The 23,287-nt window shown below is 49.6% G+C and overlaps 1 protein-coding gene across 2 annotated transcripts in view; it reads left to right on the top strand.

The window, feature by feature from the left end:
• DOT1L (DOT1 like histone lysine methyltransferase) overlaps positions 1–23,287 on the top strand; it is a 108,648-nt gene that overhangs the window by 16,991 nt on the left and 68,370 nt on the right. For both annotated transcript variants that reach the window (XM_038772092.1, XM_038772091.1), the window contains exons 3-4: positions 4,569–4,643; positions 20,522–20,585. In XM_038772092.1, coding sequence (XP_038628020.1) covers positions 4,569–4,643; positions 20,522–20,585 — 139 coding nt within the window. The remainder of the gene's footprint in view (positions 1–4,568; positions 4,644–20,521; positions 20,586–23,287) is intronic.

Raw genomic sequence — 23,287 nt, 5'->3', positions numbered from 1 at the left:
CGCTTGGGAAGTTCAAGTCGGCAACACGTATAGACGGTCCCTATTCAGTAACGGGCTGACAGTCTTGAAGTGGGAGACGGACAACAGAACAAAACATGTAGACAGATGTCAGAGGCCCCAGTCCCCGAGAGACTTCCGGACCACGGATCGGTGCCGAGGAGCTGATTAGATAATGAATCAACCAATGGACTCCTTGGTTGAGTGCCTTCTGAGTGCTAAGCACTGTTCTCAGGGTTTTGGAGAGTACCATCATCATCAATCGTATTGAGCGCTTACTGTGTGCAGAGCACTGTACTAAGCGCTTGGGAAGTACAAGTTGGCAACATATAGAGACAGTCCCTACCCAACAGTGGGCTCACAGTCTGAAAGGGGGAGCCAGAACAAAACCAAACCAAAACCAAACATACTAACAAAATAAAATAAATAGAATAGAGTACAGCAGCAGCAGAATGTAACTTCCCTGCCCACAGGGAAAACTGGCAGTCTAATGGGAGAGGCAGACAGGCAGACCAAAAAGGATTTCAGAACGGAGGTTAAGGTAAGAACACAACAGGGTGAAACCAATCATCGAATGGATAGAGCAATCATACAAATAGCCATGTGTGTGGACATGAGTGCTAAGGGTACGAGGAAGGATCGCTAGTGTTTAGGATGTGACCCAGGAGCTGCAGATTCATTGGGAAAGGCATCCTGGAGGTGGTGGGGTTGCTGGAAGGATTTGAAAAGCAGCAGATTTGAGAAGCAGCGTGGCTCAGTGGAAAGAGCCCGGGCTTTGGAGTCAGAGGTCAGGGGTTCGAATCCCGGCTCCGCCACATGTCTGCTGTGTGACCTTGGGCAAATCACTTAACTTCTCTGGGCCTCAGTTACCTCATCTGTAAAATGGGGATTAAGACTGGGAGCCCCCCGTGGGACAACCCGATCCCCTTGTAACCTCCCCAGCGCTTAGAACAGTGCTTTGCACATAGTAAGTGCTTAATAAATGCCATCATTATTATTATTATTGAAAATGGGGAGAGCTGTGGTCTGGCTACCTGGCTGGATCCTTCTCCCTCCCCCCCACCCCGCCTTCCCTCACGCCCCATCCCCAAACCTAGCTCATGGTCACCCAACTGTCCTATCCCTGCCCACTGATACGTGCTGGGCTGTCTCGCCATAGACCTGCCACTCTCTCTGCCGCCCCATCCCCGTAGTACCCGCCGGCCAGCCGTTCCTTAGGATTCCCGCTGGACCCAACCACCTTGTGGGGAGCTCTAGTAGTCAGAGTATTTAGTAGAACTAGTATTTATGAAGCGCGTACCGTGTGTGTGCAGAGTGCTGAACACTAAGCGCTGGGAAAGAATACACAGATGGAAATTAGACATCTGAGACCTTCTCTGGGCTAAAATCCCCAGCTCTCACTCCCCTACTTCCCTGGGAGGTGCCCTAGGACCCAGTGGGGGAGGAGAGAGGAAGAGGGTGATAGAGGAGGGGAACTATGGACTAAAATGGCTCTGGAAACCTGAACAGTTTTTCAGATCACAAGTGTCTCGGAGACAGTAGTTTGGAGGAGGGGGTTGAGAAGCAGTGTGGTCTATTGGAAAGAGCCGGGGTCTACGAATGAGAAGGACCTGGGTTCTCATCCGGCCTCCGCCACTTGTCTGCTGTGTGTCCTTGGGCAAGTCACTTCACTTCTCTGGGCCTCAGTTGCCTCATCTGTAAAGTGGGGATTAAGATTTTGAGCCCCATATGGGACAGGGTCTATGTCCAACCTGATGAGCTTGTATCTATCCCAGTGCTTAGTACAGTGCCCGGCAAGTAGTAAGCGCATAACAAATGCCATTAAGGAAAAAAAAAAAAGCAACCTGGGCTCACTTGTTGCATTTTTGGTGAGTCATAATGTTGCTTTTCCGTCTCTGCGGCTTCCTTTGATGAGTTGGAATTCTGGCTCCAGGACCCAAGCTCTTCAGCCCCACCCAGTTGTTGGTGTCTCTTTCTGTGGGCTTGCCCCTCTTTGTTCCTCATCTTGAATGTTACCATTAAAATTTCCCTCCGGGACTGATTTAACCCCCCCGCCCCCAGCCTGGGCCGTCAACATGTTGCCTGTGTCTCAGCTTGTTGTCTGTCCTGATTTCCCTTTCTCCTGGAAACGAAACATGGAGGGGTGTAGGGGCCTGCACGTCTTGGTTTTTAAATAATTCCTCTTCACTGAAAGTGGAGAATATTTCCCTTGAAAGCAATAGGAGTAACAGTATTAATCATTTGCTGTGTGCAGAGCGCTGTACTGAGCACTGAGAAAGAGTACACGGGCAGGAATATGGTATTGTATTTGAGTTTGGTGCACACCCAAATCACGTCTCTTAACCCTTAAAGAGGGAACAGTCCCTATGCTTGGGTTGGTGGGGGCACCTGGTGATCCTAGAAGAGCCGTGGGGGTGGGGGAGGAGTCCTGAAATGGGATCCCGGTTTTCCCTTGCTGCTTGGCAGTAGCGGTCTTCAAGTCCGGAGGCACCATCTTTAATAATAATAATAATAATAATAATGGCATTTGTTAAGCGCTTACTATGTGCAAAGCACTGTTCTAAGCACTGTTCCGCAGCCTGCCCTGCCCCCTCCCCTCAGCCATGAACTGCAGATAAGGGTCAGAGTCCCTGGGTAGGGATGTAATAGTGGGGGCATTTGTTAAGTGCTTTCAGTGTGCTGAGCACTGTGTTTATTGAGTACCGGAGTAAATACAAGATAATTAGGTCAGAGTCGGCTCAGTCCCACGTGGGGCTCGCAGTTGTAGGAGGGAGAACAGGTTTCGAATCCCCACTTTACAGATGAGGAAATTGAGGCCCTTAGGACTGTCTCGACTTGCCCAAGATCACCCAGCAGGCCAGTTTCAGCCAGGAATAATAATAATAATAATAATAATGGCATTTATTAAGCGCTTACTATGTGCAAAGCACTGTTCTAAGCGCTGGGGAGGTCACAAGGTGATCAAGTTGTCCCACGGGGGGCTCACAGTCTTCATCCCCATTTTCCAGATGAGGTAACTGAGGCACAGAGAAGTGAAGTGACTTGCCCAAAGTCACACAGCTGACAATTGGCGGAGCCGGGATTTGAGCCCCTGACCTCTGACTCCAAAGCCCGGGCTCTTTCCACTGAGCCACGCTGCTTCCTTATGCTTATGTATGCCCATCCTCAGCCCTTGAATGTGTGTATGTAATAGTAGCAATAATGATATTTATTAAGTGCTTACTTTGTTAGGCACTGTGTGTGTGAGTCTGTGTTCAATTACACATTCAATTTTTGTGTGTTCTGATTCCACGGCTTGCTTTCTATGTCTGCCTCCCCCATTTGAGTATAAGCTCCTCATGGGCAAGGAACGTGTCTTGTGTTTCTGTTGTACTTATCAAGCGCTTAGTATAGCACCTTGCATTCACTAGGGGTTTAGTAAATCCCATTGCTACTGAACACATGAGAGGCTACATTAAAGGTAAAATCTACCATTCCTGCCCGAATCTCCCTTCCAACCTCACTGGAGAGCCAAGGCGCAGAATAAGTTAGAGAGAGGAGGGAGAAGAGAATGGAAAGATGGGTCGGTGAATTGAGTTGAAATAGTAGAGTGGGTACCTATAGAGAGAAGCTCTACAAGTCAGTCGATAGTGTCTGTTGAGCGCTTTCTAATAATAATAATAATAATTGTGGTGTTTAAGCGCTTACTATGAGCCAGGCACTCTACTAAGCACTGCGGTGGATACAGGCAAATCGGGGTGGACACAGTCCTTTGTCCCATGTGGGACTCAGTCTCAATCCCCATTTTTCAGATGAGACAACTGAGGCAGAGAGAAGTGAAGTGACCTGCCCATGGTCACAAGGCTGACAAGCGGCAGGGCCGGGATTAGAACCCATGACTCTCTGACTCTCAGGCCCGTGCTCTGCTACACCATGCTGCTTCCCATACGCAGTGCTTTGGAGAGTACGGTAGAGTCGGTAGGCACGATCCCTGCCCTTGAAGAGCTTCCAATCTAGCGGGCCAGCCAGACAATAAAATCCGTTCCAGGGAGGAGGAAGCAATGAGAGGATAAAGATATGGACACGAGCACCCTGGAGGGTGGCTAGAGCGTCCAAGTGCTTATTTGTCATGGAAGTAGTGAAGTAGCCAGTCACTGGGATGTGGTTTTGGGGTAGGGATGGGGCGCATACCCGCAACTTGGTATCCATATTCAAGGAAATTTTTGTGGCGCGGGACATCCGCCAAGATTACCAGAAAGCGGTCAGCAGTCCGATAGTGAGAGCCAAGAGTGCCCCATCTTGAATTCAGACTCTGTCCAGCTTGCTGATTGGGTCTTATTCCCGGAGGAATCTGGGAAATGGAGGCCTCTGTGCACTGTAGTTGGCAGGCAGCACATAGAAGCAGTATTGTTGATTATGCACCTACTGAGTCCATCATAAGTCAGACAGGAGATCTCTGCCTACGTTGTCGGGGACGGACATAAACGTAGCCATAAATAGTGAAAAATCTTGTTGCCGAGGAAATGGGTCGTTTTCCTTTAATGAAAAATTGGGCTTCTATCGTTCACTCTCACTGTGCTCTCCTCTTTCAGATGGGTCTGTGAAGAAATCCCAGATCTGAAACTTGCCATGGAAAATTATGTTTTGATTGACTATGATACCAAAAGGTAAGAGAATGTAGTCTGTCTTTCTCCCGTTGAGGACGGGCTAAATACTTCGCCGTGAATTAGCCGGTAATTAGTTATTGTTAGATGCTGCGAGCTGGACTGCAGTTTCCCGTTAGAATTGGCTTTGGACTCCACGAAGTTATTTTAGTAGGAAATGTGTAACGGAAATATTGGCAAAGGCCATCAGATTAAGGACATAAGTGGAAACTCTGCTCAGTAGAAAGTTGAGTTGGTGTGTGTTCGAATGAGTCACCCAGAAGCAATGAGCGCCATCCATGCGGCCGGTTGAGTGCCAGAGTTGGGTTTCTGCTTTTAGAGTAACCGTGCTTTCATTTCGAAAGCCGGTTCCCAGGCAGAGCCACTCCCATACTGGTTGCTGCTGCGTCAGCCCTGTTTGGAAGAAGATTAGTTTGGAATTTTGAGAGCCGGTCGGCCCTCAAGTCCCACTGCCCTGCCCTGCCCTGCCGTGCTTTACTGGGGCGTCGGCTATTTGGAGAACTAGAATTTGGAGAACTAGAATTAGGATAAATGCCCGTTGCTGGCGGCGACGTGGGTGGAGGTGGGAGAGGCAGACTCTGGAATGCCTATTTGGAATGTTCTGTTTGGGCTGAGGAGGAAGTGAGGCATTTTGCATTTGTGGTGTGTGGCATTTGCGTTTTGTCTCTGAGGCCTGGAAACAGAGGAGGTGGCGGTTGCCTGGGGCCCCGGGCCCCGTTCTGTCTACCTGCTCTAGGTGTTGGGGTCCGGGGTGACGGAACGCGCCAGTCTGCCATGACAGACGGTCTTCTGTTGGGTTGACTTTTCAAGCGCCAAATGCCTTTCTGCCGAAATTCGGAATCACGGTAACGTTTACGAAGTCCGTCATCACAGAGCTCTTTTTCTGAGCGTGCTAGTTCAGTTATTCATTCGTTCATATTTATTGAGCGCTTACTACTAATAATAATGATGATGATGGTACTTCATCATCATCATCATCATCAATCGTATTTATTGAGCGCTTACTATGTGCAGAGCACTGTACTAAGCGCTTGGGAAGTACAAATTGGCAACACATAGAGACAGTCCCTACCCAACAGTGGGCTCACAGTCTAAAAGGGGGAGACAGAGAACAAAACCAAACATACTAATAAATAGAATAGATATGTACAAATAAAATAAATAAATAACTAGAGTAATAAATATGTACAAACATATATACATATATACAGGTGCTGTGGGGAAGGGAAGGAGGTAAGATGGGGGGATGGAGAGGGGGACTTCATTCATTCAATCGTATTTATTGAGCACGTACTGTATGCAGAGCACTGTACTAAGCACTTGGAAAGTGCAGTTCAGCAACAGAGACAATCCCTACCTAACAATGGGCACAAAGTCTAGAAGGGGAGAGACAGACATCAAAACAAGAAATTACTTGTTAAGTTCTTACTATGTTCTAAGCACTGGGGTAGATACAGGGTAATTAGGTTGGACACGGTCCTTGTCCCACATAGGGCTCACACTCTTAATCTCCATTTTACAGATGAGGTAATTGAGGCCCGGGGACGTGAAGTGACTTGCCCAAGGTCACACAGAAGACATGTGGCGGAGCCGAGATAAGAACCCCTGACCTTCTGACTCCTAGCCCAGTGCCCTATCCACTAAGCCACGCTGCTTCTGGGTGCAAAGCACTGTACTAAGTGCTTGGGAGAGTACAGTATAACAATGAACAGACACATTCCCTGTACCCACAAGGAGCTTACAGTCTAGAGAGGGGGAGACAAGACATCAATACAAATAAATAAAATTGCAGATATACATGAATGCTGTGGGGCTGGCGGGGGTGGGGGAGGGAGCAAAGGGAGCAAGTCAGGGTGACGCAGAAGGGAATGGGAGGTGAGGAAAAGTGGGGCTTAGTCTGGAAAGGCCTCTTGGAGGAAATATGCCTTCAATAAGGCTTTGAAGGGGGTGGGGGGGAGAGTCAGATTTGAGGAGGGAGGGCGTCCCAGGCCAGAGGCAGGATGCGGGCCAGGAGTTGGCGGTGAGATACGTGAGATCGGGGCACAGTGAGAAGGTTAGCACTAGAGGAGCAAAGTGTGCGGCCCGGGTTGTAGGAGGAGAGAAGTGAGGTGAGGCAGGAGGGGCAAGGTGATGGACTGCTTTAAAGCCAATGGTGAGAAGTTTTTGTGTGATACTGCGATGGATGGGCAACCACCGGAGATTTTTGAGGAGGGGGGTGACACGTCCTGAACGTTTTTGTAGAAAGAGGCTGGGAGGTCAGCAAGGAGGCTGTTGCAGTAATCTCAGCAGGATAGGATGAGAGATTGTATTAACTTGATAGCAGTTTGGATGGAGAAGAAAGGATGGATTTTAGCGATGTTGTGAAGGCGGGACTGGCAGGGATTGGTAACGGATTGAATATGTGGGTTGAATTTGAGAGAGGAGTCGAGGTTACGGGCTTTTGAGATGGGAAGGGTGGTGGTGCTGTCTACAGCGATGGGAAATTCAGGAAGAGGACAGGGTTCGGGTGGGAAGATAAGGAGCTCTGTTTTGGATATGTTAAGCTTGAGGTGCCGAGAGGACACCCAAGTAGGATATCCAAGTCTTGAAGGCAGGAGGAGATGCGAGCTGGGAGAGAGGTCAGGGGAGGAGATGTCAATTTGGGTATCATCTGCATAGAGATGATAGTTGAAGCCATGGGAGTGAATGAGTTCTCCAAGGAAGTGAGTGTAGGTGGAGAATAGAAGGGGACCCAGAATTGAACTTGAGGGACTCCCACAGTTAGTGGGTGGGAGGCAGAGGAGGAGCCCATGAAGGAGACTGAGAATAAACGCCCAGGGAGATGAGGAGAACTAGGAGAGGGCAGAGTTAGTGAAGCCAAGGTTAGATATTGTTTCTAGAAGGGGGTGGTCCACAGTGTTGAAGGCAGCTGAGAGGTCGAGGAGGATTAGGGGACTGTGAGCCCATTGTTGGGAAGGGATTGTCTCTGTCTCTTGCCAAAATGTACTTTCCAAGCACTTAGCACAGTGCTCTGCACACAGTAAGCGCTCAATAAATACGATTGAATGAATTGAATGAATGAATGGAGTAGAGGCTATTGGATTTGGCAAGAAGAAGTTCATTGGTGACCTTTGAGAGGGCGGCTTCTGTGGAGTGAAGGGGACGGAAGCCAGATTGGAGGGGGTCCAGGAGAGAATTGGAGGAGAGGAATTTGAGACAGCGGGTGTAGCTGACTTGCTCAAATATGTATGTGAGTGCTGTGGGGCTGGGACGGGGGACGAATAAAGGGACGTCAGGGTGATGCAGAAGGGAGTGGGAGAAGAGGAAAGGAGGGCTTAGTCAGGGAAGGCCTCTTGGAAGAGCTAGACTTTCAATAAGGCTTTGAAGCTGGAGAGAGTAATTGTCTGTCGGATATTAGGAGGGAGGGCGTTCCAGGCCAGAGGCAGGACGTGGGCGAGAGGTTGGCAGTGAGAGAGACGAGATCGAGATACATTGAGAAGGTCAGCATTAGAGGAGCAAAGTATGCGGGCTGGGTTGTGGTAGGAGGGAGCTTTAAAGCCAGTGGTGAGGAGTTTTTGTTTGATGTGGAAGTGGCTGGGCAACCACTGGAGGTTCTTGAGGAGTGGGGAAACGTGGTCTGAACGTTCTTGTAGGAAAATGATCCAGGCAGCAGAGTGGAAGTATGGACTGGTGTGGAGAGAGAAACAGAAGGCAGTGAGGTCAACAAAGAGGCCGATACAGTAATCCAGGAGGGATAGGATAAGTGCTTGGATTAATCGTCAGTGGCTTGCTAAATGGAAGTGTTGATGATGACACTTTTAGACTGTGAGCCCACTGTTGGGTAGGGACTGTCTCTATGTGATGCCAATTTGTACTTCCCAAGCGCTTAGTACAGTGCTCTGCACATAGTAAGCGCTCAATAAATACGATTGATTGATTGATTGATTGATGACAATGGTATTAAGTGCTTACTATGAGTTAAGCACTGTTCCAAGTCCTGGGGCAGGTACAAGTTCATCGGGTTGGACACAAGTCCCTGGGCCCACATGGGGCTCTCAATCTAAGTGGGAGGGAGACCAGGTATCGAATCCGTATTTTCCAGAGGAGGAAACTGAGGCTCAGGGAAGACAGGTAATGTGCCCGAGGTAGCACTGCAGACAAGTGGCAGAGCTGGGATTAGAACCCAGATCTGCTGATCCCCAGCCCCGGGCTTTTTCCACTAGGCTGCTCTGCTTTCCTCCACAGAATGGCATCCATACGTAGCGTGCCCCCCCCCCCCCCCCCCCCCCCCCCCCCCCCCCCCGCCCCAAGCCACCACCGGTGTCCCCATCTGGTAGCTGCTTGGGGATCCTACAGTCTCCAAGTTGTGTGACTGTGAGCGTGGGCTCCATGGAATCTTAGGGAATCCAGGAGGAGAGGATGAGAGGAAATGAATGAGTGAATACGATCACATCTCTTCCCTGATCGAGCTCTCATTGCCCCTCCCACCATCACCTGTGCATCCCCTTTGCCCTCTGGTCTATGCCCCCTTCCGCACTTGATAGTCACTCCACCCTCGGCCCCATTGCATTTCTGCCCATAGCCTTCTACTCTGCTATTCCCCCTGTGTGTGATTAATTTTCATGTCCATCTCCCCGCCTCTAGATTGTAAGCCCCTTGTGGGCAGGGATCATGCTGACAAATTCTGTTGCGTTGTACTCTCCCAAATGCTTAGGCCGGTGCTCTGCACACGAGGAGTGCAAAATAAATACCCACTGATGGATTCTCTCTCGGTTCTGACCTTGCATGTGGAAAAACAAGTTTGGTCCCTGACCAGGCTGCTGGGCCACCAGGCACTCAGAGGTTCTCTTGATTGCGGTTCACGTCCTGCTGTCTTTGCTTTATAATAATAATAATAATGTTATTTGTTAAACGCTTACTATGTGCCAAACACTGGGTTGGATACAAGATAATCAGATTGGACACAGCCCCTGTCCCTCATGGGGCTTGTAGTCTTAATCCCCATTTTACAGATGAGGTAACTGAGGCCCCAAGAAGTGAAGTGACTTGCCCAAGGTCACACAGCCACACGTGGCAGAGCCGGGTTTAGAACTCACATCTTCTGACTCGCAGGCTCACGCTTTTTCCACTAGACCATGCTGCTTCCCTAGCAGAAAGCTAGCAGTCGGAAAATAGAATCAAGAGCAGAGCATTGAATAGTAGTGCGACATCAGGGAGATGGTTGACACTGCAGTGAAAAAGAGCACGATTCAAGAATGGCAGGATTGTTTTTTGCCCCAAACCCTTGGGTTCTTAAAATCAGCACATCTAGTTGTCCCAGCCTGACCTTAAGATTTTCAGATTCTAATTCTGCGATCAGTTTGCACTTTGTAATCATGTTCCTGATGGAGCGATTCCCCTGGGGAGTGGAGTGAGGTTGTGAAAGAGCCACCGGGGCCCTGCTGCCTCCCGGTGAACAGAAAGTTTCAGGCGTGGTCAACGGGAAGACAATGGCTTCCGTCCCTGTCTCTCCCCCCAGCCCAAGGCCACGGATCTGGGAAAATGTCACCCAGGCTGGTCCTGCGTGTTAGGAGCGTTCTCTGATCCTGCATGAAAACATGTAGTTAAAGGTTAATGTTAATGTCCACCGAGCCCAAGAATCAGGAAATCCAATAGTTCTTAGAAACATTAACCAAGCCACATTCCATGTACTGTGTCTACGCCCAAAGTACCTGCCTCTTGTTGTGTTGTTACATGTGTTGGGGCCAGTGCCGGGCGCTGTTTTCCTTCTTGCCCCCTTGCCTCGCCATCCTCTCAGAGCTCCTGCTCAGGAAGAGCCGCTGCTTTTTTTTGGAGTGCAGCGGGTCACGCGCGGACTGTCTGCTGCATCACCGTCTCCCAGCTTTCAGCTCTGAGTTCATGTTGTCTGAGGCTTCCCTTTACTGGGTCTTTGAAACGGTTCCTCTGGCTCCCTGATCTCCGATCACCCCATTTCAGCAGACCAGAGAGCGGTGGCTGGCATAAAGATCCATTTCTGGTGCCCAGGGCCTTGGTTCTTGCTCGTTTCATCCACGTTTGGGCAAAACCCCGAGCCCTGGCACAATGCCCCACCCTTCTTCTGACACCGCGGGGGGCGGCATCCAGCCGGATTCACGTTATCGGAATGGTGTTGTCTAATTCCCCAGCGGAGGGTTGGCCACAAAGCCCCCGGGGAAAACCTGTGTTTTGCCCCCAGCTGGTGGCATTACCATCAGGAGGGAGGTGAGACGACTCCCAGGCCAAGAGCCTGGGGCCAGCTGCGTGGATGGCCGAGTTGGGGATCCCATCCCATCCCGAGATGTTGATTGAGTACAATCAGTGAGCGAGGTCGATGGGATTGCCCCAGTAGTCGGATGTGATGTCTGGGAGGGCCTCGTCCCACGGCCGTGGGGAAGGTAGGACGCCACTCCATCCCTGTGGTTCTTCAATTTGGTCTGGAGCCCGATGGCTGGCCACGACATGCTCTGTCAGTGACCTGCGGCCCCCAGGCAGGGTCTTGAAACCGTCTGTGGAAGAACCGTCCGAGACCCCTCCAGACGGTGAACTTGGTATGGGCAGGGAACGTGTCTGCTCACTCTGTCGCATTGGACTCTCCCAAGTCCTTAGTACAGTGCTCTGCACATAATGTGAGCCCACTGTTGGGTAGGGACTGTCTCTATATGTTGCCAATTTGTACTTCCCAAGCGCTTAGTACAGTGCTCTGCACACAGTAAGCGCTCAATAAATATGATTGATGATGATGATGATTAAGTGCTCAGTAAATACCAGAGATTGATTGATTGACTGGCTTGCATTCCCTCTGTCTCTCTCTCCATCAACTCCTTCACTCATCCCCGCTCTCTTCTGAGAGGCCAGACCCTCAACCCACCCTCTCCACCGAACCCAAACCCCTGCTCCTGGCCCACCCTCACCATGCACTTGCTCCACTAATGCCCCCGTGCAGCCCCATGCAACAGTCGGAAATCCAGGCACCGGGCCGGCTTTGGCAGTTTAGCTTCGGCCCCGTCATAGTTCTGCTCTCTCTTCGGCTCGCCGACTCGCCCATTTCTCCCTTGTTGAAGTCCACGCTGGAAGTCCGCACCAACTATTCCAGGCCTCCCGGAGCCTCCAGTGCCACCAGAGCCTCCCTCCCTAACCCCGGTAATAATCATGGTACTTGTTTAAGCGCTAACTGTGTGTCAAGCACTGTACTAAGTGCTGGGGTGGATACAAGACTCAGTTGTGGGTTCTAAACCCAGCTCCGCCGCTTATCAGCTGTGCCAGCATTTAGAACAGTGCTTGGCACATAGTAAGCGCTTAAGAAATACCATCATTATTAAATTATAAATCGTATTCAAGTGCTTCTTGTGTGTGAAGAGCACTGGACTAAGCGCTTGGTAAAACAGATCTCCTCACGCTTGATCCCATGCCTCCTCATCTTTCCTGCCCCGATTCATTCAATTGTATTTATTGAGTGCTTACTGTGTGCAGAGCACTGTACTCCTGCTCATCTGCTTCCCTGTCTTCCCTTCCTTCCCTTACTCGTTCCCTTTTCCAATTTGATGGACCGTAGATAAAAAGAAGAATTGTGGAATCGGTTAAGGGCTTATTATATAAGCACTGGGATAGATATAAGATAATCAGTCTGCCCATCTTCCAACTCCTTCTGAAATGCACATCTCTTCCAGGAGGCCTTCCTTGATTAATTTCTCATCTCTCCAGTTTGTACCTCTCCACTTCTGCACTATCTGACGATTATGACTCACAACCTTCCGTAGCCCTTTGGTGGTGGTAATAATAATAATAATAATAATGGTATCTGCTAAGCGCTTACTATGTGCCAAGCACTGTTCTAAGTGCTGAGGTAGATATAATCAGGTTGTCCCATGTGCGGCTCAGTCTTAATCCCCATTTTGCAGATGAAGTAACTGAGGCACAGAGAATCAATCAATCAATCGTATTTATTGAGCGCTTACTGTGTGCAGAGCACTGTACTAAGCGCTTGGGAAGTACAAGTTGGCAACATATAGAGACAGTCCCTACCCAACAGAGAAGTTCTTAAGTGACTTGCCCAAGGTCACAAACGGCGGAGCTAGGATTAGAACCCACGTCCTCTGACTTCCAAGCCCATGCTCTTTTAGACTGTGAGCCCACTGTTGGGTAGGGACTGTCTCTATATGTTGCCAATTTGTACTTCCCAAGCGCTTAGTACAGTGCTCTGCACATAGTAAGCGCTCAATAAATACGATTGATGATGCTCTTGCCACTAGGCCATGCTGCTTCTTGGTACATACCTTCGTTCATTTGTTCATTCATTCAGGCCTGTTTGTTGAGTGCTTATTGTGTGCAGACCACTGTACTAAGCACTGAAAGTACAATTCAGCAGTAGAGAGAGACAATCCCTGCCCACACCGAGTTTACAGTCTAGAATGGGGAAGACACACAGCGAAACAAGTAAACAGACATCAGTATAAATAGACAGAATTATACACATCAAAACAAGTAAACAGACATCAATATAAATAAATAGAATTATAGATTTATGTATATATAAGTGCTAGGGGGTTTGGGATGGGGAAGAGCATAATGGAGTGAGTTGAGGTGATGCGGAAGGGAGGGGGAGCTGAGGAAAAGGGGGTCTTAGTCTGGGCAGGCCTCTTGGAGGAGGTGAGTCTTCAGTACAGTAGAACTTTGAGGAGGGGGGGAAGAGGGTGATGGTTTGGCAGATTTGAGGAGGGAGGGCGTCCAGGCCAGAGGTAGGACGTGGGCTAGGGGTCGGTGGTGGGACAGGTGAGATGGAGGCCCAGTGGGAAGGGTAGCACCAGAGGAGCGGAGTGTGCAAGCTGGGATGGAGGAGGAGAGAAGGGAGGTGAGGTAAGAAGGGACAAGGTGATGGAGAGCTTTGAAGCCAATAGTGAGGAGTGATATAATAATAATAATTGGCATTTGTTAAGCGCTTACTATGTGCAAAGCACTGTTCTAAGCGCTGGGGAGGATACAGGGTGATCAGGTTGTCCCACACGGGGCTCACAGTCTTAATCCCCATTTTACAGATGAGGTAACTGAGGCCCAGAGAAGTTAAGTGACTTGCCCAAGATCACACAGCAGACATGTGGTGGAGTCGGGATTCGAACCCATGACCTCTGACTCTAAAGCCTGGGCTCTTTCCACTGAGCCATGCTGCTTCTTCCCTATCTTCCATACCCTATGATTCATTCATTCAGTCGTATTTATTGCACACTTACTGTGTGCAGGGCACTGTACTAAGTGCTTGGAAAATACAATTCAGCAATAAAGAGAGACAACCCCTGCCCACACCGGGCTTACAGTCTAGAAGGGGGAGACAGACAACAAAACAAAACAAGTAGACAGGTGTCAATACCATCAGAATAAATAGAATTATAGCTATGTACACATGATTAATACAATAGAGTAATAAATATGTACAAATATACACAAGTGCTGTGGGGAGGGGAAGGGGGTAGGGCAGAGTGGGGGTGATGGGGAGGGGAGGAGGAGCAGAGGAAAATGGGGGGCTCAGCCTGGGAAGGCCTCCTGGAGGAGGTGAGCTCTCAGGAGGGCTTTGAAGGGAGGAAGAGAGCTAGTTTGGCAGATGCGTGGAGGGAGGGCATTCCAGGGCATTCCATTCTATTATGTGACCACTGCCTCATGTCCAGATGAGAAGCGGCGTGTTGGCCTCCTGGAAGGAACCTGGGTCTGGGAATTGGGACCTGGCTGCTGTGTGACCTCGAGCAAGTGACTTTATTTTTCTGGTCATCCATGTCTTCATCTGGAAACTGAGGCTTCAATCCCTTGTTCTCCTCCTTGCTTAGACTGTGAGCCCTTTGTGGGACAAAAACCTTGTCCAACCTGATTAGGTTGTGTCCACCCCAGTGCTTAGTACAGTGCTTGTCACATGGGAAGCACTTAACCATTCATTCATTCAATCTTATTTACTGAGCGCTTACTGTGTGCAGAGCACTGTACTAAGCGCTTGGGAAGTACAAGTTGGCAACATATAGAGATGGTCCCTACCCAACAGTGGGCTCACAGTCTAGAAGGGGGAGACAGAGAACAAAACAGAACATATTAACAAAGTAAAATAAATAGAATAAATATGTACAAATAAAATAAATAAATATTCATTCATTCATTCAATCATATTTATTGAGTGCTTAATGTGTGCAGAGCACTGTACTAAGCGCTTGGGAAGTACAAGTTGGCAACATATAGAGATGGTCCCTACCCAACAGTGCGCTCACAGTCTAGAAGGGGGAGACAGAGAACAAAACAGAACATATTAACAAAGTAAAATAAATAGAATAAATATGTACAAATAAAATAAATAAATATTCATTCATTCATTCAATCATATTTATTGAGTGCTTAATGTGTGCAGAGCACTGTACTAAGCGCTTGGGAAGTACAAGTTGGCAACATATAGAGATGGTCCCTACCCAACAGTGCGCTCACAGTCTAGAAGGGGGAGACAGAGAACAAAACAGAACATATTAACAAAATAAAATAAGTAGAATAAATATGTACAAGTAAAATAAATAGAGTAATAAATACATACAAACATATACTTATATACAGGTGCTGTGGGGAAGGGAAGGAGGTAAGGCGGGGGGGATGGAGAGGGGGAGGAGGAGGAGAGGAAGGAGGGGGGCTCAGTCTGGGAAGGCCTCCTGGAGGAGGTGAGCTCTCAGTAGGGCCTTGAAGGGAGGAAGAGAGCGAGCTTGGCGGATGGGCAGAGGGAGGGCATTCCAGGCCCGGAAGATGACGTGGGCCGGGGGTTGACGGCGGGACCGGCGAGAACGAGGCCCGGTGAGGAGATTAGTGGCAGAGGAGCGGAGGGTGCGAGCTGGGCTGGAGAAGGAGAGAAGGGAGGTGAGGTAGGAGGGGGCGAGGTGATGGACAGCCTTGAAGCCGAATGTGAGGAGTTTCTGCCTGTTGCGTAGGTTGATTGGGAGCCACTGGAGATTTTTGAGGAGGGGAGTATCATGCCCAGAGCGTTTCTGGACAAAGCCAATCCGAGCAGCGGCGCGAAGTATGGATTGAAGTGGGGAGAGACAGGAGGATGGGAGATCGGAGAGGAGGGTGCGGGCTGGGCTGTAGAAGGAGAGAAGGGAGTTAACCAATAACACAATGATTATATCTGCTTTTCCTTCTTCCTCCTGTCTGTCAGTGAGTGTAGTGTCTGACTCCCCTGCTAAATTCTAAGCTCCTTGAGGGCAGGGATCATGTTTACTAACTGTCTCGTGTTCTCCCAAGGGTTTAGTGCGGAATTCTGCACACTTCAGATGCTCAAAAAAATACTCTCAATTAATCACTCCTTCCATGGCCTTTTTTTTCATTTCTTTATTGAGCCCCTACTGAGTGCGGAGCACTGTACCGAATGCTTGGGAGAGACCAGTTAAATTAGTAGACCTGAACCCTGCCCTCTAGGATCTTCCAGTCTACTGTGTGCCGAGCACTGTACTGAGATCTTGGGATGGTGATGATGATGGCATTTGTTAAGCGCTTACTACGTGCAAAGCACTGTTCTAAGCGCTGGGGGGTTACAAGATGATCAGGTTGTCCCATGGGGGGCTCACAGTATTAATCCCCGTTTTACAGATGAGGTAACTGAGGCCCAGAGAAGTGAAGTGACTTGCCCAAAGTCACACAGCTAAGTGGCAGAGGTGGGATTAGAACCCATGACCTCTGGCTCCCAAGCCTGGGCTCTTTCCACTGAGCCACGCTGCTTCTCTATTGGGAGAGTCCAATAGAGTTAGTAGACCCGATCCCTGCCTTGGAGGGGCTTGCAATATATTGCGTGGTAGAGCGCTGGACTAAGCACTTGGAAGGGAACAATCAAACCAGTAGGCCCGATCCCTGCTGTCCTCTTAATTCCCGGCACCCCAAGTTGGTGGAGCCCAACAGTCACTCATCATCATCATCATCAATCTTATTTATTGAGCGCTTACTGTGTGCAGAGCACTGTACTAAGCGCTTGGGAAGTACAAATTGGCAACATATAGAGACAGTCCCTACCCAACGGTGGGCTCACAGTCTAAAAGGGGGACTGTGAACTTAGGTATTCCTAAATTCTAGAATTACTAGAACACTCCTAGAACTTAGGTATTTATTCCACTTTTCCAAAGACGCACTTGTGCTCCGTGTGCTATATCCTCATTCATTCATTCAGTCGTATTTATTGAGCGCTTACTGTGTGCAGAGCACTGTACTAAGCGCTTGGGAAGTACAAGTTGGCAACATATAGAGACGGTCCCTACCTAACAGTGGGCCGTGCCCGGCATTTGTTTCAAGTTGTTTCATGTTTCCTGCCTGACTGTGTCCTCCAGTTGGATGTTAAGCTCCTCGAGGGCAGCACACGTTCCTCGTACTTTTCAGTGTCCTCCACCAACCAGTTAGTTACCGGTCCTCTGCGCTTAGCAGGCCCCCGCTGAATACTGTTTGGAGGAAGATGATCTGGGCGGCAGAGGGTAGGAGGGACTCAGCTTCCCTTAGGGCACTGACTGCTGCAGCACCCAGGAGTTCATCACTGAGGCACTCGGTCGATCCAGGTACGCTATGGCTGCCCGTTAGAATAAATATCGTCCTTCTGTGTTTTGTGGATTTTTTTTTCCAACTTCCGACATCGTCTCATCTGTTACTTCTTTGTTTCATACTTCTCAAGCACTTAGTTCCGTGCGTGGCGCACTGAAATAATAATAATAATAATAATAATGATGATGGCATTTGTTAAGCACTTACTATGTGCAAAGCACTGTTCTAAGCGCTGGGGGGAATACAAGGTGATCAGGTTGTCCCACGTGGGGCTCACGATCTTAATCGGAGAAGCAGCGTGGCTCAGTGGAAAGGGCACGGGCTTTGGAGTCAGAGGTCATGGGTTCGAAGCCCGGCTCTGCCACATGTCTGCTGTGTGACCTTGGGCAAGTCACTTAACTTCTCTGAGCCTCAGTTACCTCATCTGTAAAATGGGGATTAAGACTGTGAGCCCCACGTGGGACAACCTGATCACTTTGTACCCTCCCCAAGCGCTTAGAATGGTGCTTTGCACATAGTAAGCGCTTAACAAATGCCAACATTATTAATCTCCATTTTACAGATGAGGTAACTGAGGCTCAGAGAAGTTAAGTGACTTGCCCAAGGTCACACAGCAGACATGTGGCGGAGCCGGAATTAGAACCCATGACCTCTGACTCCCAAGCCCAGGCTCCTTCTGCTGAACCACACTGCTTCTGTGCTGAAAGAGTACAGACCATCAGGCCAGGCAAGAAAAGGGCTTTAGGAGGGCTCACCTTGCCCGATCTGATGATTACGCAGTGCCTGTGGCCCCGAGGTTTCCCTCGGAGAGAGAGAGTGAGTGTGTGTGTGTGTGTGTGTGTGTGTGTGTGTGTGTCTGTGTCTGCGTGTGCTGCTGAGCCCAAAGGTGGGGGAATTCACCACCCCCTCCCATTCTGGATCTGGACGACCTCACTGGTTATGCTGCGCACGCATGCAATCAATCAATCAATCTGTATTTATTGAGCGCTTACTGTGTGCAGAGCACGGGACTAAGCACTTGGGAAGTACAAGTTGGCAACATAAATCTAATGTGAAGGAGCCTCTGAGTAGCCCTGAACCCAGAGCATTTCTCTGGGCTCACCAAAGCCATCATGGGTCTCTCTCAGGCTCCTGTTCTCCCAGGCCCTGCTTCCAATCAGTCAGTCAGTCAGTATTTATTGAGTGCTTACTGTGTTCAGAGTACTGGACTAAGCACGTGGGAGCCCACTTTTAGACTGTGAGCCCACTGTTGGGTAGGGACTGTCTCTATATGTTGCCAATTTGTACTTCCCAAGCGCTTAGTACAGTGCTCTGCACACAGTAAGCGCTCAATAAATACGATTGATGATGATGATGATGAGAGTACAACATAACAGAGTTGGTAGACACGTTCTCTGCCCACTAAGCGTGACGTCGTGGAAAGAACGATGGTATCTGTTAAGCACCTACTATGTGTCAAGCACTGTTCTAAGCGCTGGGGTAGCTACAAGCTAATCAGGTTGGACACAGCCCCGGTCCCACATGGGGCTTGCTGCCTTCACCCCCATTTTACAGATGAAGGAGCTGGAGCACAGAGAAGTTAAGTGACTTGCCCGAGGTCACACAGCAGAAAAGCGGCAGAGCTCTGTCCCGGGGGATAGAGCGCAGGCCTGGATTCTAATCCTGGCTCCGACATTTGACTGCTGTGTGACTTTATGCAAGTCACTTAACTTCTGTATCTTGGTTACCTCATCTGTAAAATGGGGATTAACTGTGAGCCCCAGGTGGGACCGGGACCGTGTCCAACCCGATTACCCTGTATCTACCCCATTGCTTAGTTGAGTGCCTGGCACATAGTAGGCGCTTTAACAAAAACCATAAAAGAAAAAGAAAAATGAGTCTAGAGGGAGAGACAGGCATTAAATACATTGAGGATCTGAATGGGAGTGTTGTGGGGGTGAATAAAGGGAGCAAATCCAAGGGCAAGGGTGATGCAGAAAGGAGCGGGAGAAGGGAAATGGGGAAGGCCTCTTGGAGATGTGCCTTCAGTAAAGCTTTGAAGGTGGGGAGAGCGATGGTCTGTTGGCTATGGATGGGGAGGGTCCAGGCCAGAGGCAGGACGCGAGCAGTGCAGCAGACGAGATGGAGGTCCAGTTAGTAGGTTGGCATTAGCGGAGTGAATTGTGTGGGCTGGGTTGTAGTAGGAGAGCAACACTCCCACTGCATCGGGCCTGGGCCACAGCCCACTCTGATGGTCCACCTCCACTGCCATAGCTGTGAACCCCCCTCCTCAGGCTGCACACTGTGCCAATTGCTTATGTAGTATATCTTCCAAAGCCGGTCCTGGCCACGGCCCAGCCCAGCCTAGTCCCATATCTTCATTGCTGGCGTGAAGCAAATTCTCCCTCTCTCGTCTCCCCCGGCTCAGCTGGCCACCTTCCCTCCCCCCGGCCCCGCAGGATTCAGAGGGTTTGCAGGGAAATCTGTTAGTCGGCGTTCGGGAGAGTGTTCTGCCCCTTTGACGGCCCCCATGAGGAGAAGTACTAAGTTACTGGAGGGCTGCGTTTTAGAAGGCTGATCAGGAACATTTGGCACTCGGGAGGCAGGCAAAGGCTTCAGAGTCATATCATTCAATCAGTGGTATCAATTGAGCGCTTACTATGTGTGGAGCTCCATACTAAGCGCTTGGGAGAGTCCTGTACAACTGAATTAGCAGACCCGATCCCTGCCCACAACGAGCTTACAGTCAGATGCAGCAGCTGTCTTCTCTTCAGACCGACACCTCGGGGCTCAAGCGACGAGAACGATCGCAGAGTGATCTGCGGCGGAGATAATTGCAGAGTGATGTGCAGAGCTCCGCGCTGAGCGCTTGGGAGTGTACTGTGCGACAGAGGTCGTAGACCCGGTCCCTGCCCACAACGACCTTACAGTCAGATGCACCCTCAGCAGTCATCTTCTCTTCAGACCGACACCGCAGGGGTCAAGTGATGAGAATAATCGCAGAGTGATCTGCGGTGGCCGTTTCCAGACCGGGAACGAATGTGCCAGGAGCCCCACACCAGTTTCCCCGATTGCGGGTTTGAGTTGAGTCCTAGACTTCCATGCAGGGCTACCAGGCCCCAAGTTGTGCTCAGCAGAGCCTCCGGGTTGCTCCGATTTTGTCTGATCAAAAATGAACCGTCTACAAAGTGAGCAGGCAACGTTTAGGAGCAGCAGGGTCAGTCGCTGGCAGAAATATGGGGGAACCTCTCTAGCCGTTTGTGGAAGAGGGAATTTTCTGGCTCTGTAAATGGAGCAAGGGCGTGTCATAGTCTGCAAAGTTGGTGTGATGGTTTTGAACGAGTGACTAATCAGCCTGACTCTTGCCTTTTTAGCTTTGAAAGCATGCAGAGACTCTGTGACAAGTACAACCGAGCCATTGATAGCATCCATCAGTTGGTACGTACGCCTTTCCACTTGAAGCCACGGCTCCTATAGTGATGGCTGGCTGAGGGGCATGGGCGGGCGAGAAGCAGAGGCGCCCATGAGGACTTGGCTCCATTGGTCCACCTGGCTGGCCCTGGGCACATTTGGGTGTTGGTGGGCAAGGGGTGGAGGGGAGGAGGGGAGCGGGGGATCGAGGAGGTAAGTCGGCAAAACCGTGTCCTAACTGTTCTCTAGACTTTAGGGACCCGGAAAGAGTAACGGTTGCTTTCCGAAGCGATTGCGCAGGGATTTGTAGTCTTTTTTCCTGCCCATATGGATAGATAGCGGAAATTAAAAGCTGAGTTATTCGTTCTGCCCTGTTGTGCCAGCGATCTGCTGCGGAGTATGGCTTGGAGCTCAGAAGACCGTCAGGGACCCGTTTTCCTCCTTTTCCCTCCCACCATGTTCGAGTGAAGAGAACTGGGTCCCAAATGGTGGTCAGGCCTGCCCTGGAGGAGGCTACCTGCAGTTTCCGCTTAAAATCTGCTCTTGGATTTTCTTGGATATTGTTAGTCCTTCAGCCTAGAGAACCTTTTGGTTTTGTAAAATACGCCCAAAATATGGGTGTTTTTTTTTTTTAGCATTTTACAGATGAAAAGTATTTCACCATATCATGTACATTGGAATGACCTCCATTCAGTTGCCTTCAGGTTGTGAAATCTGTGGGTCACATGTAGCGTAATCAGTCATATTGACTGAGGCTTACTGTGTGCAGAGTGCTGGACTAAGCCCTTGGTAGAGGACAGTATAACAGAGTTAGTAGACATGTTCCCTGCCCACAGTGAGCTTACAGTCTACAGGCGTAGACAGACATGAATATAAATAATTTATAATATATAATTTCAAGATATGTACCTAAGTGCTGTGAAGATGAGGGTGGGGTGAATAAAGGGTGTGAATCCAAGTGCAAGGGTGACACAGAAGGGAGTGGGAGAACAGGAAAGGAGGGCTTAGTGGGGAAAGGCCTCTCGGAAGAGATGAGCTTTCAGTAAGATTTGGAAGGTGGGGAGAGTGCCCATCTGTCTGGTATAAAGCGGGGAGGAAGTTCCAGGCCAGAGGCAGGATGTTGGCAAGGGATTGGGGTCAGGTAGACGAGCTCGAGGAACAGAGAGAATGTTGGTGTTAGAGGAGTGACGTATGTAGGCTGGGTTATAGTAGGAAATCAGAGAGGTAAGGAAGGAGGGGGTAAGCCTATTGAGTGCTTTAAAGCTGAAAGTAAGGAGTTTTTGTGTGGCGCAGAAGTGGATGGTCAGCCACTGGAAGTTCTTGAGGAATGGGGAAACATGGACTGAGTAGTTTTGTAGAGAATCGATCCAGGCAGCAGCATGAAGTATGGACCGGATTGTGGAGAGACAGGAGGCCGAGAGGTCAGCGAGGAGGCTGATGCAGTAATCAAGGCAGGATAGGATAAGTGCTTGGATCAGCGTGGTAGCAGTTTGGATGGAGAGGAAAGGGCGGATTTCGGTGATGTCGTGAAGGTTGAACTGACAGGACTCGGTGACAGATTGGACGTGCGGGATGAATGAGAGCGTTGAGTCGAGGATAATGCTGAGGTTACGGGCTTGCAAGACAGGGAGGATGGCGGTGCTGTCTACAGCGATGGGGAAAGTCGGTGGGGAGGACAGGATTTGGGTGGGAAAATTAGAAGTTCTGTTGTGGATACAGAGTAAACATGTGTCTCTTACTTCTGGGGCAGCCAGGGTCTTTGAGTGCCAATCAATCAATCAATCGTATTTATTGAGCGCTTACTGTGTGCAGAGCACTATACTAAGCGCTTGGGAAGTACAAGTTGTCAACATATAGAGACAGTCCCTACCCAGCGGTGGGCTCACAGTCTAAAAGGGGGAGACAGAGAACAAAACCAAACATACTAACAAAATAAAATAAATAGAATAGATATGTACAAGTAAAATAAATAGAGTAATAAATTTGTACAAACATATATACATATATAGGTATATATGGCAGCAGTGGCCACCCTGGTATATACTGCAGAGGTGATTTTTATCTCTCTTTGCCCCATTGCCCTGTCATTCCCCACAGCTGCCTCATGTCCCAGCTGGTCTGCTTCCCCAAGAAGGTCATGGATGGTGGGTGGGGGTTGGGGGAGGCAGGGCAGGGAGACCTGTTGGACCTTGCAAGCTGCTACTGTCCTCTTCAGCCACCCACCAAACCCTGCTTCCCTCCTCTCTTGGCTGCAAGAGAAGCAGCGTGGCTCAGTGGAAAGAGCCCGGGCTTTGGAGTCAGCGGTCATGGGTTCGAATCCCGGCTCTGCCAATTGTCGGCTGTGTGACTTTGGGAGAGTCACTTCACTTCTCTGGGCCTCAGTTACGTCATCTGTAAAATGGGGATGAAGACTGGGAGCCCCCTGTGGGACAACCTGATTACCTTGTAACCTCTCCAGCGCTTAGAACAGTGCTTTGCACATAGTAAGCGCTTAACAAATGCTATTATTATTTTTATTATTATTATTATTATTGGCTGTCCGAAGCCCGGGGAAGCACTCGGCTGGCCAGGACCTGGGCATGGTCCTCTGTCTAGTCTCTCATCAGGTCTTTGGACGCCGCAGAATTGGGTCCCGTGCCGTCATGCTCGCTACCATTTTTAAAATTTGCCTGAAAATTGAACGATGGACAAGTTTACATCCTGGCTGTCCCCCAATACCAGGTCCTGCT

Source organism: Tachyglossus aculeatus, chromosome X1, assembly GCF_015852505.1.
Source record: "Tachyglossus aculeatus isolate mTacAcu1 chromosome X1, mTacAcu1.pri, whole genome shotgun sequence".
Classification (NCBI taxonomy): Eukaryota; Metazoa; Chordata; class Mammalia; order Monotremata; family Tachyglossidae; genus Tachyglossus; species Tachyglossus aculeatus.
The sequence above is the reverse complement of the archived record's forward strand: the minus strand, read 5'-3'. Positions and strand labels throughout refer to the sequence as shown.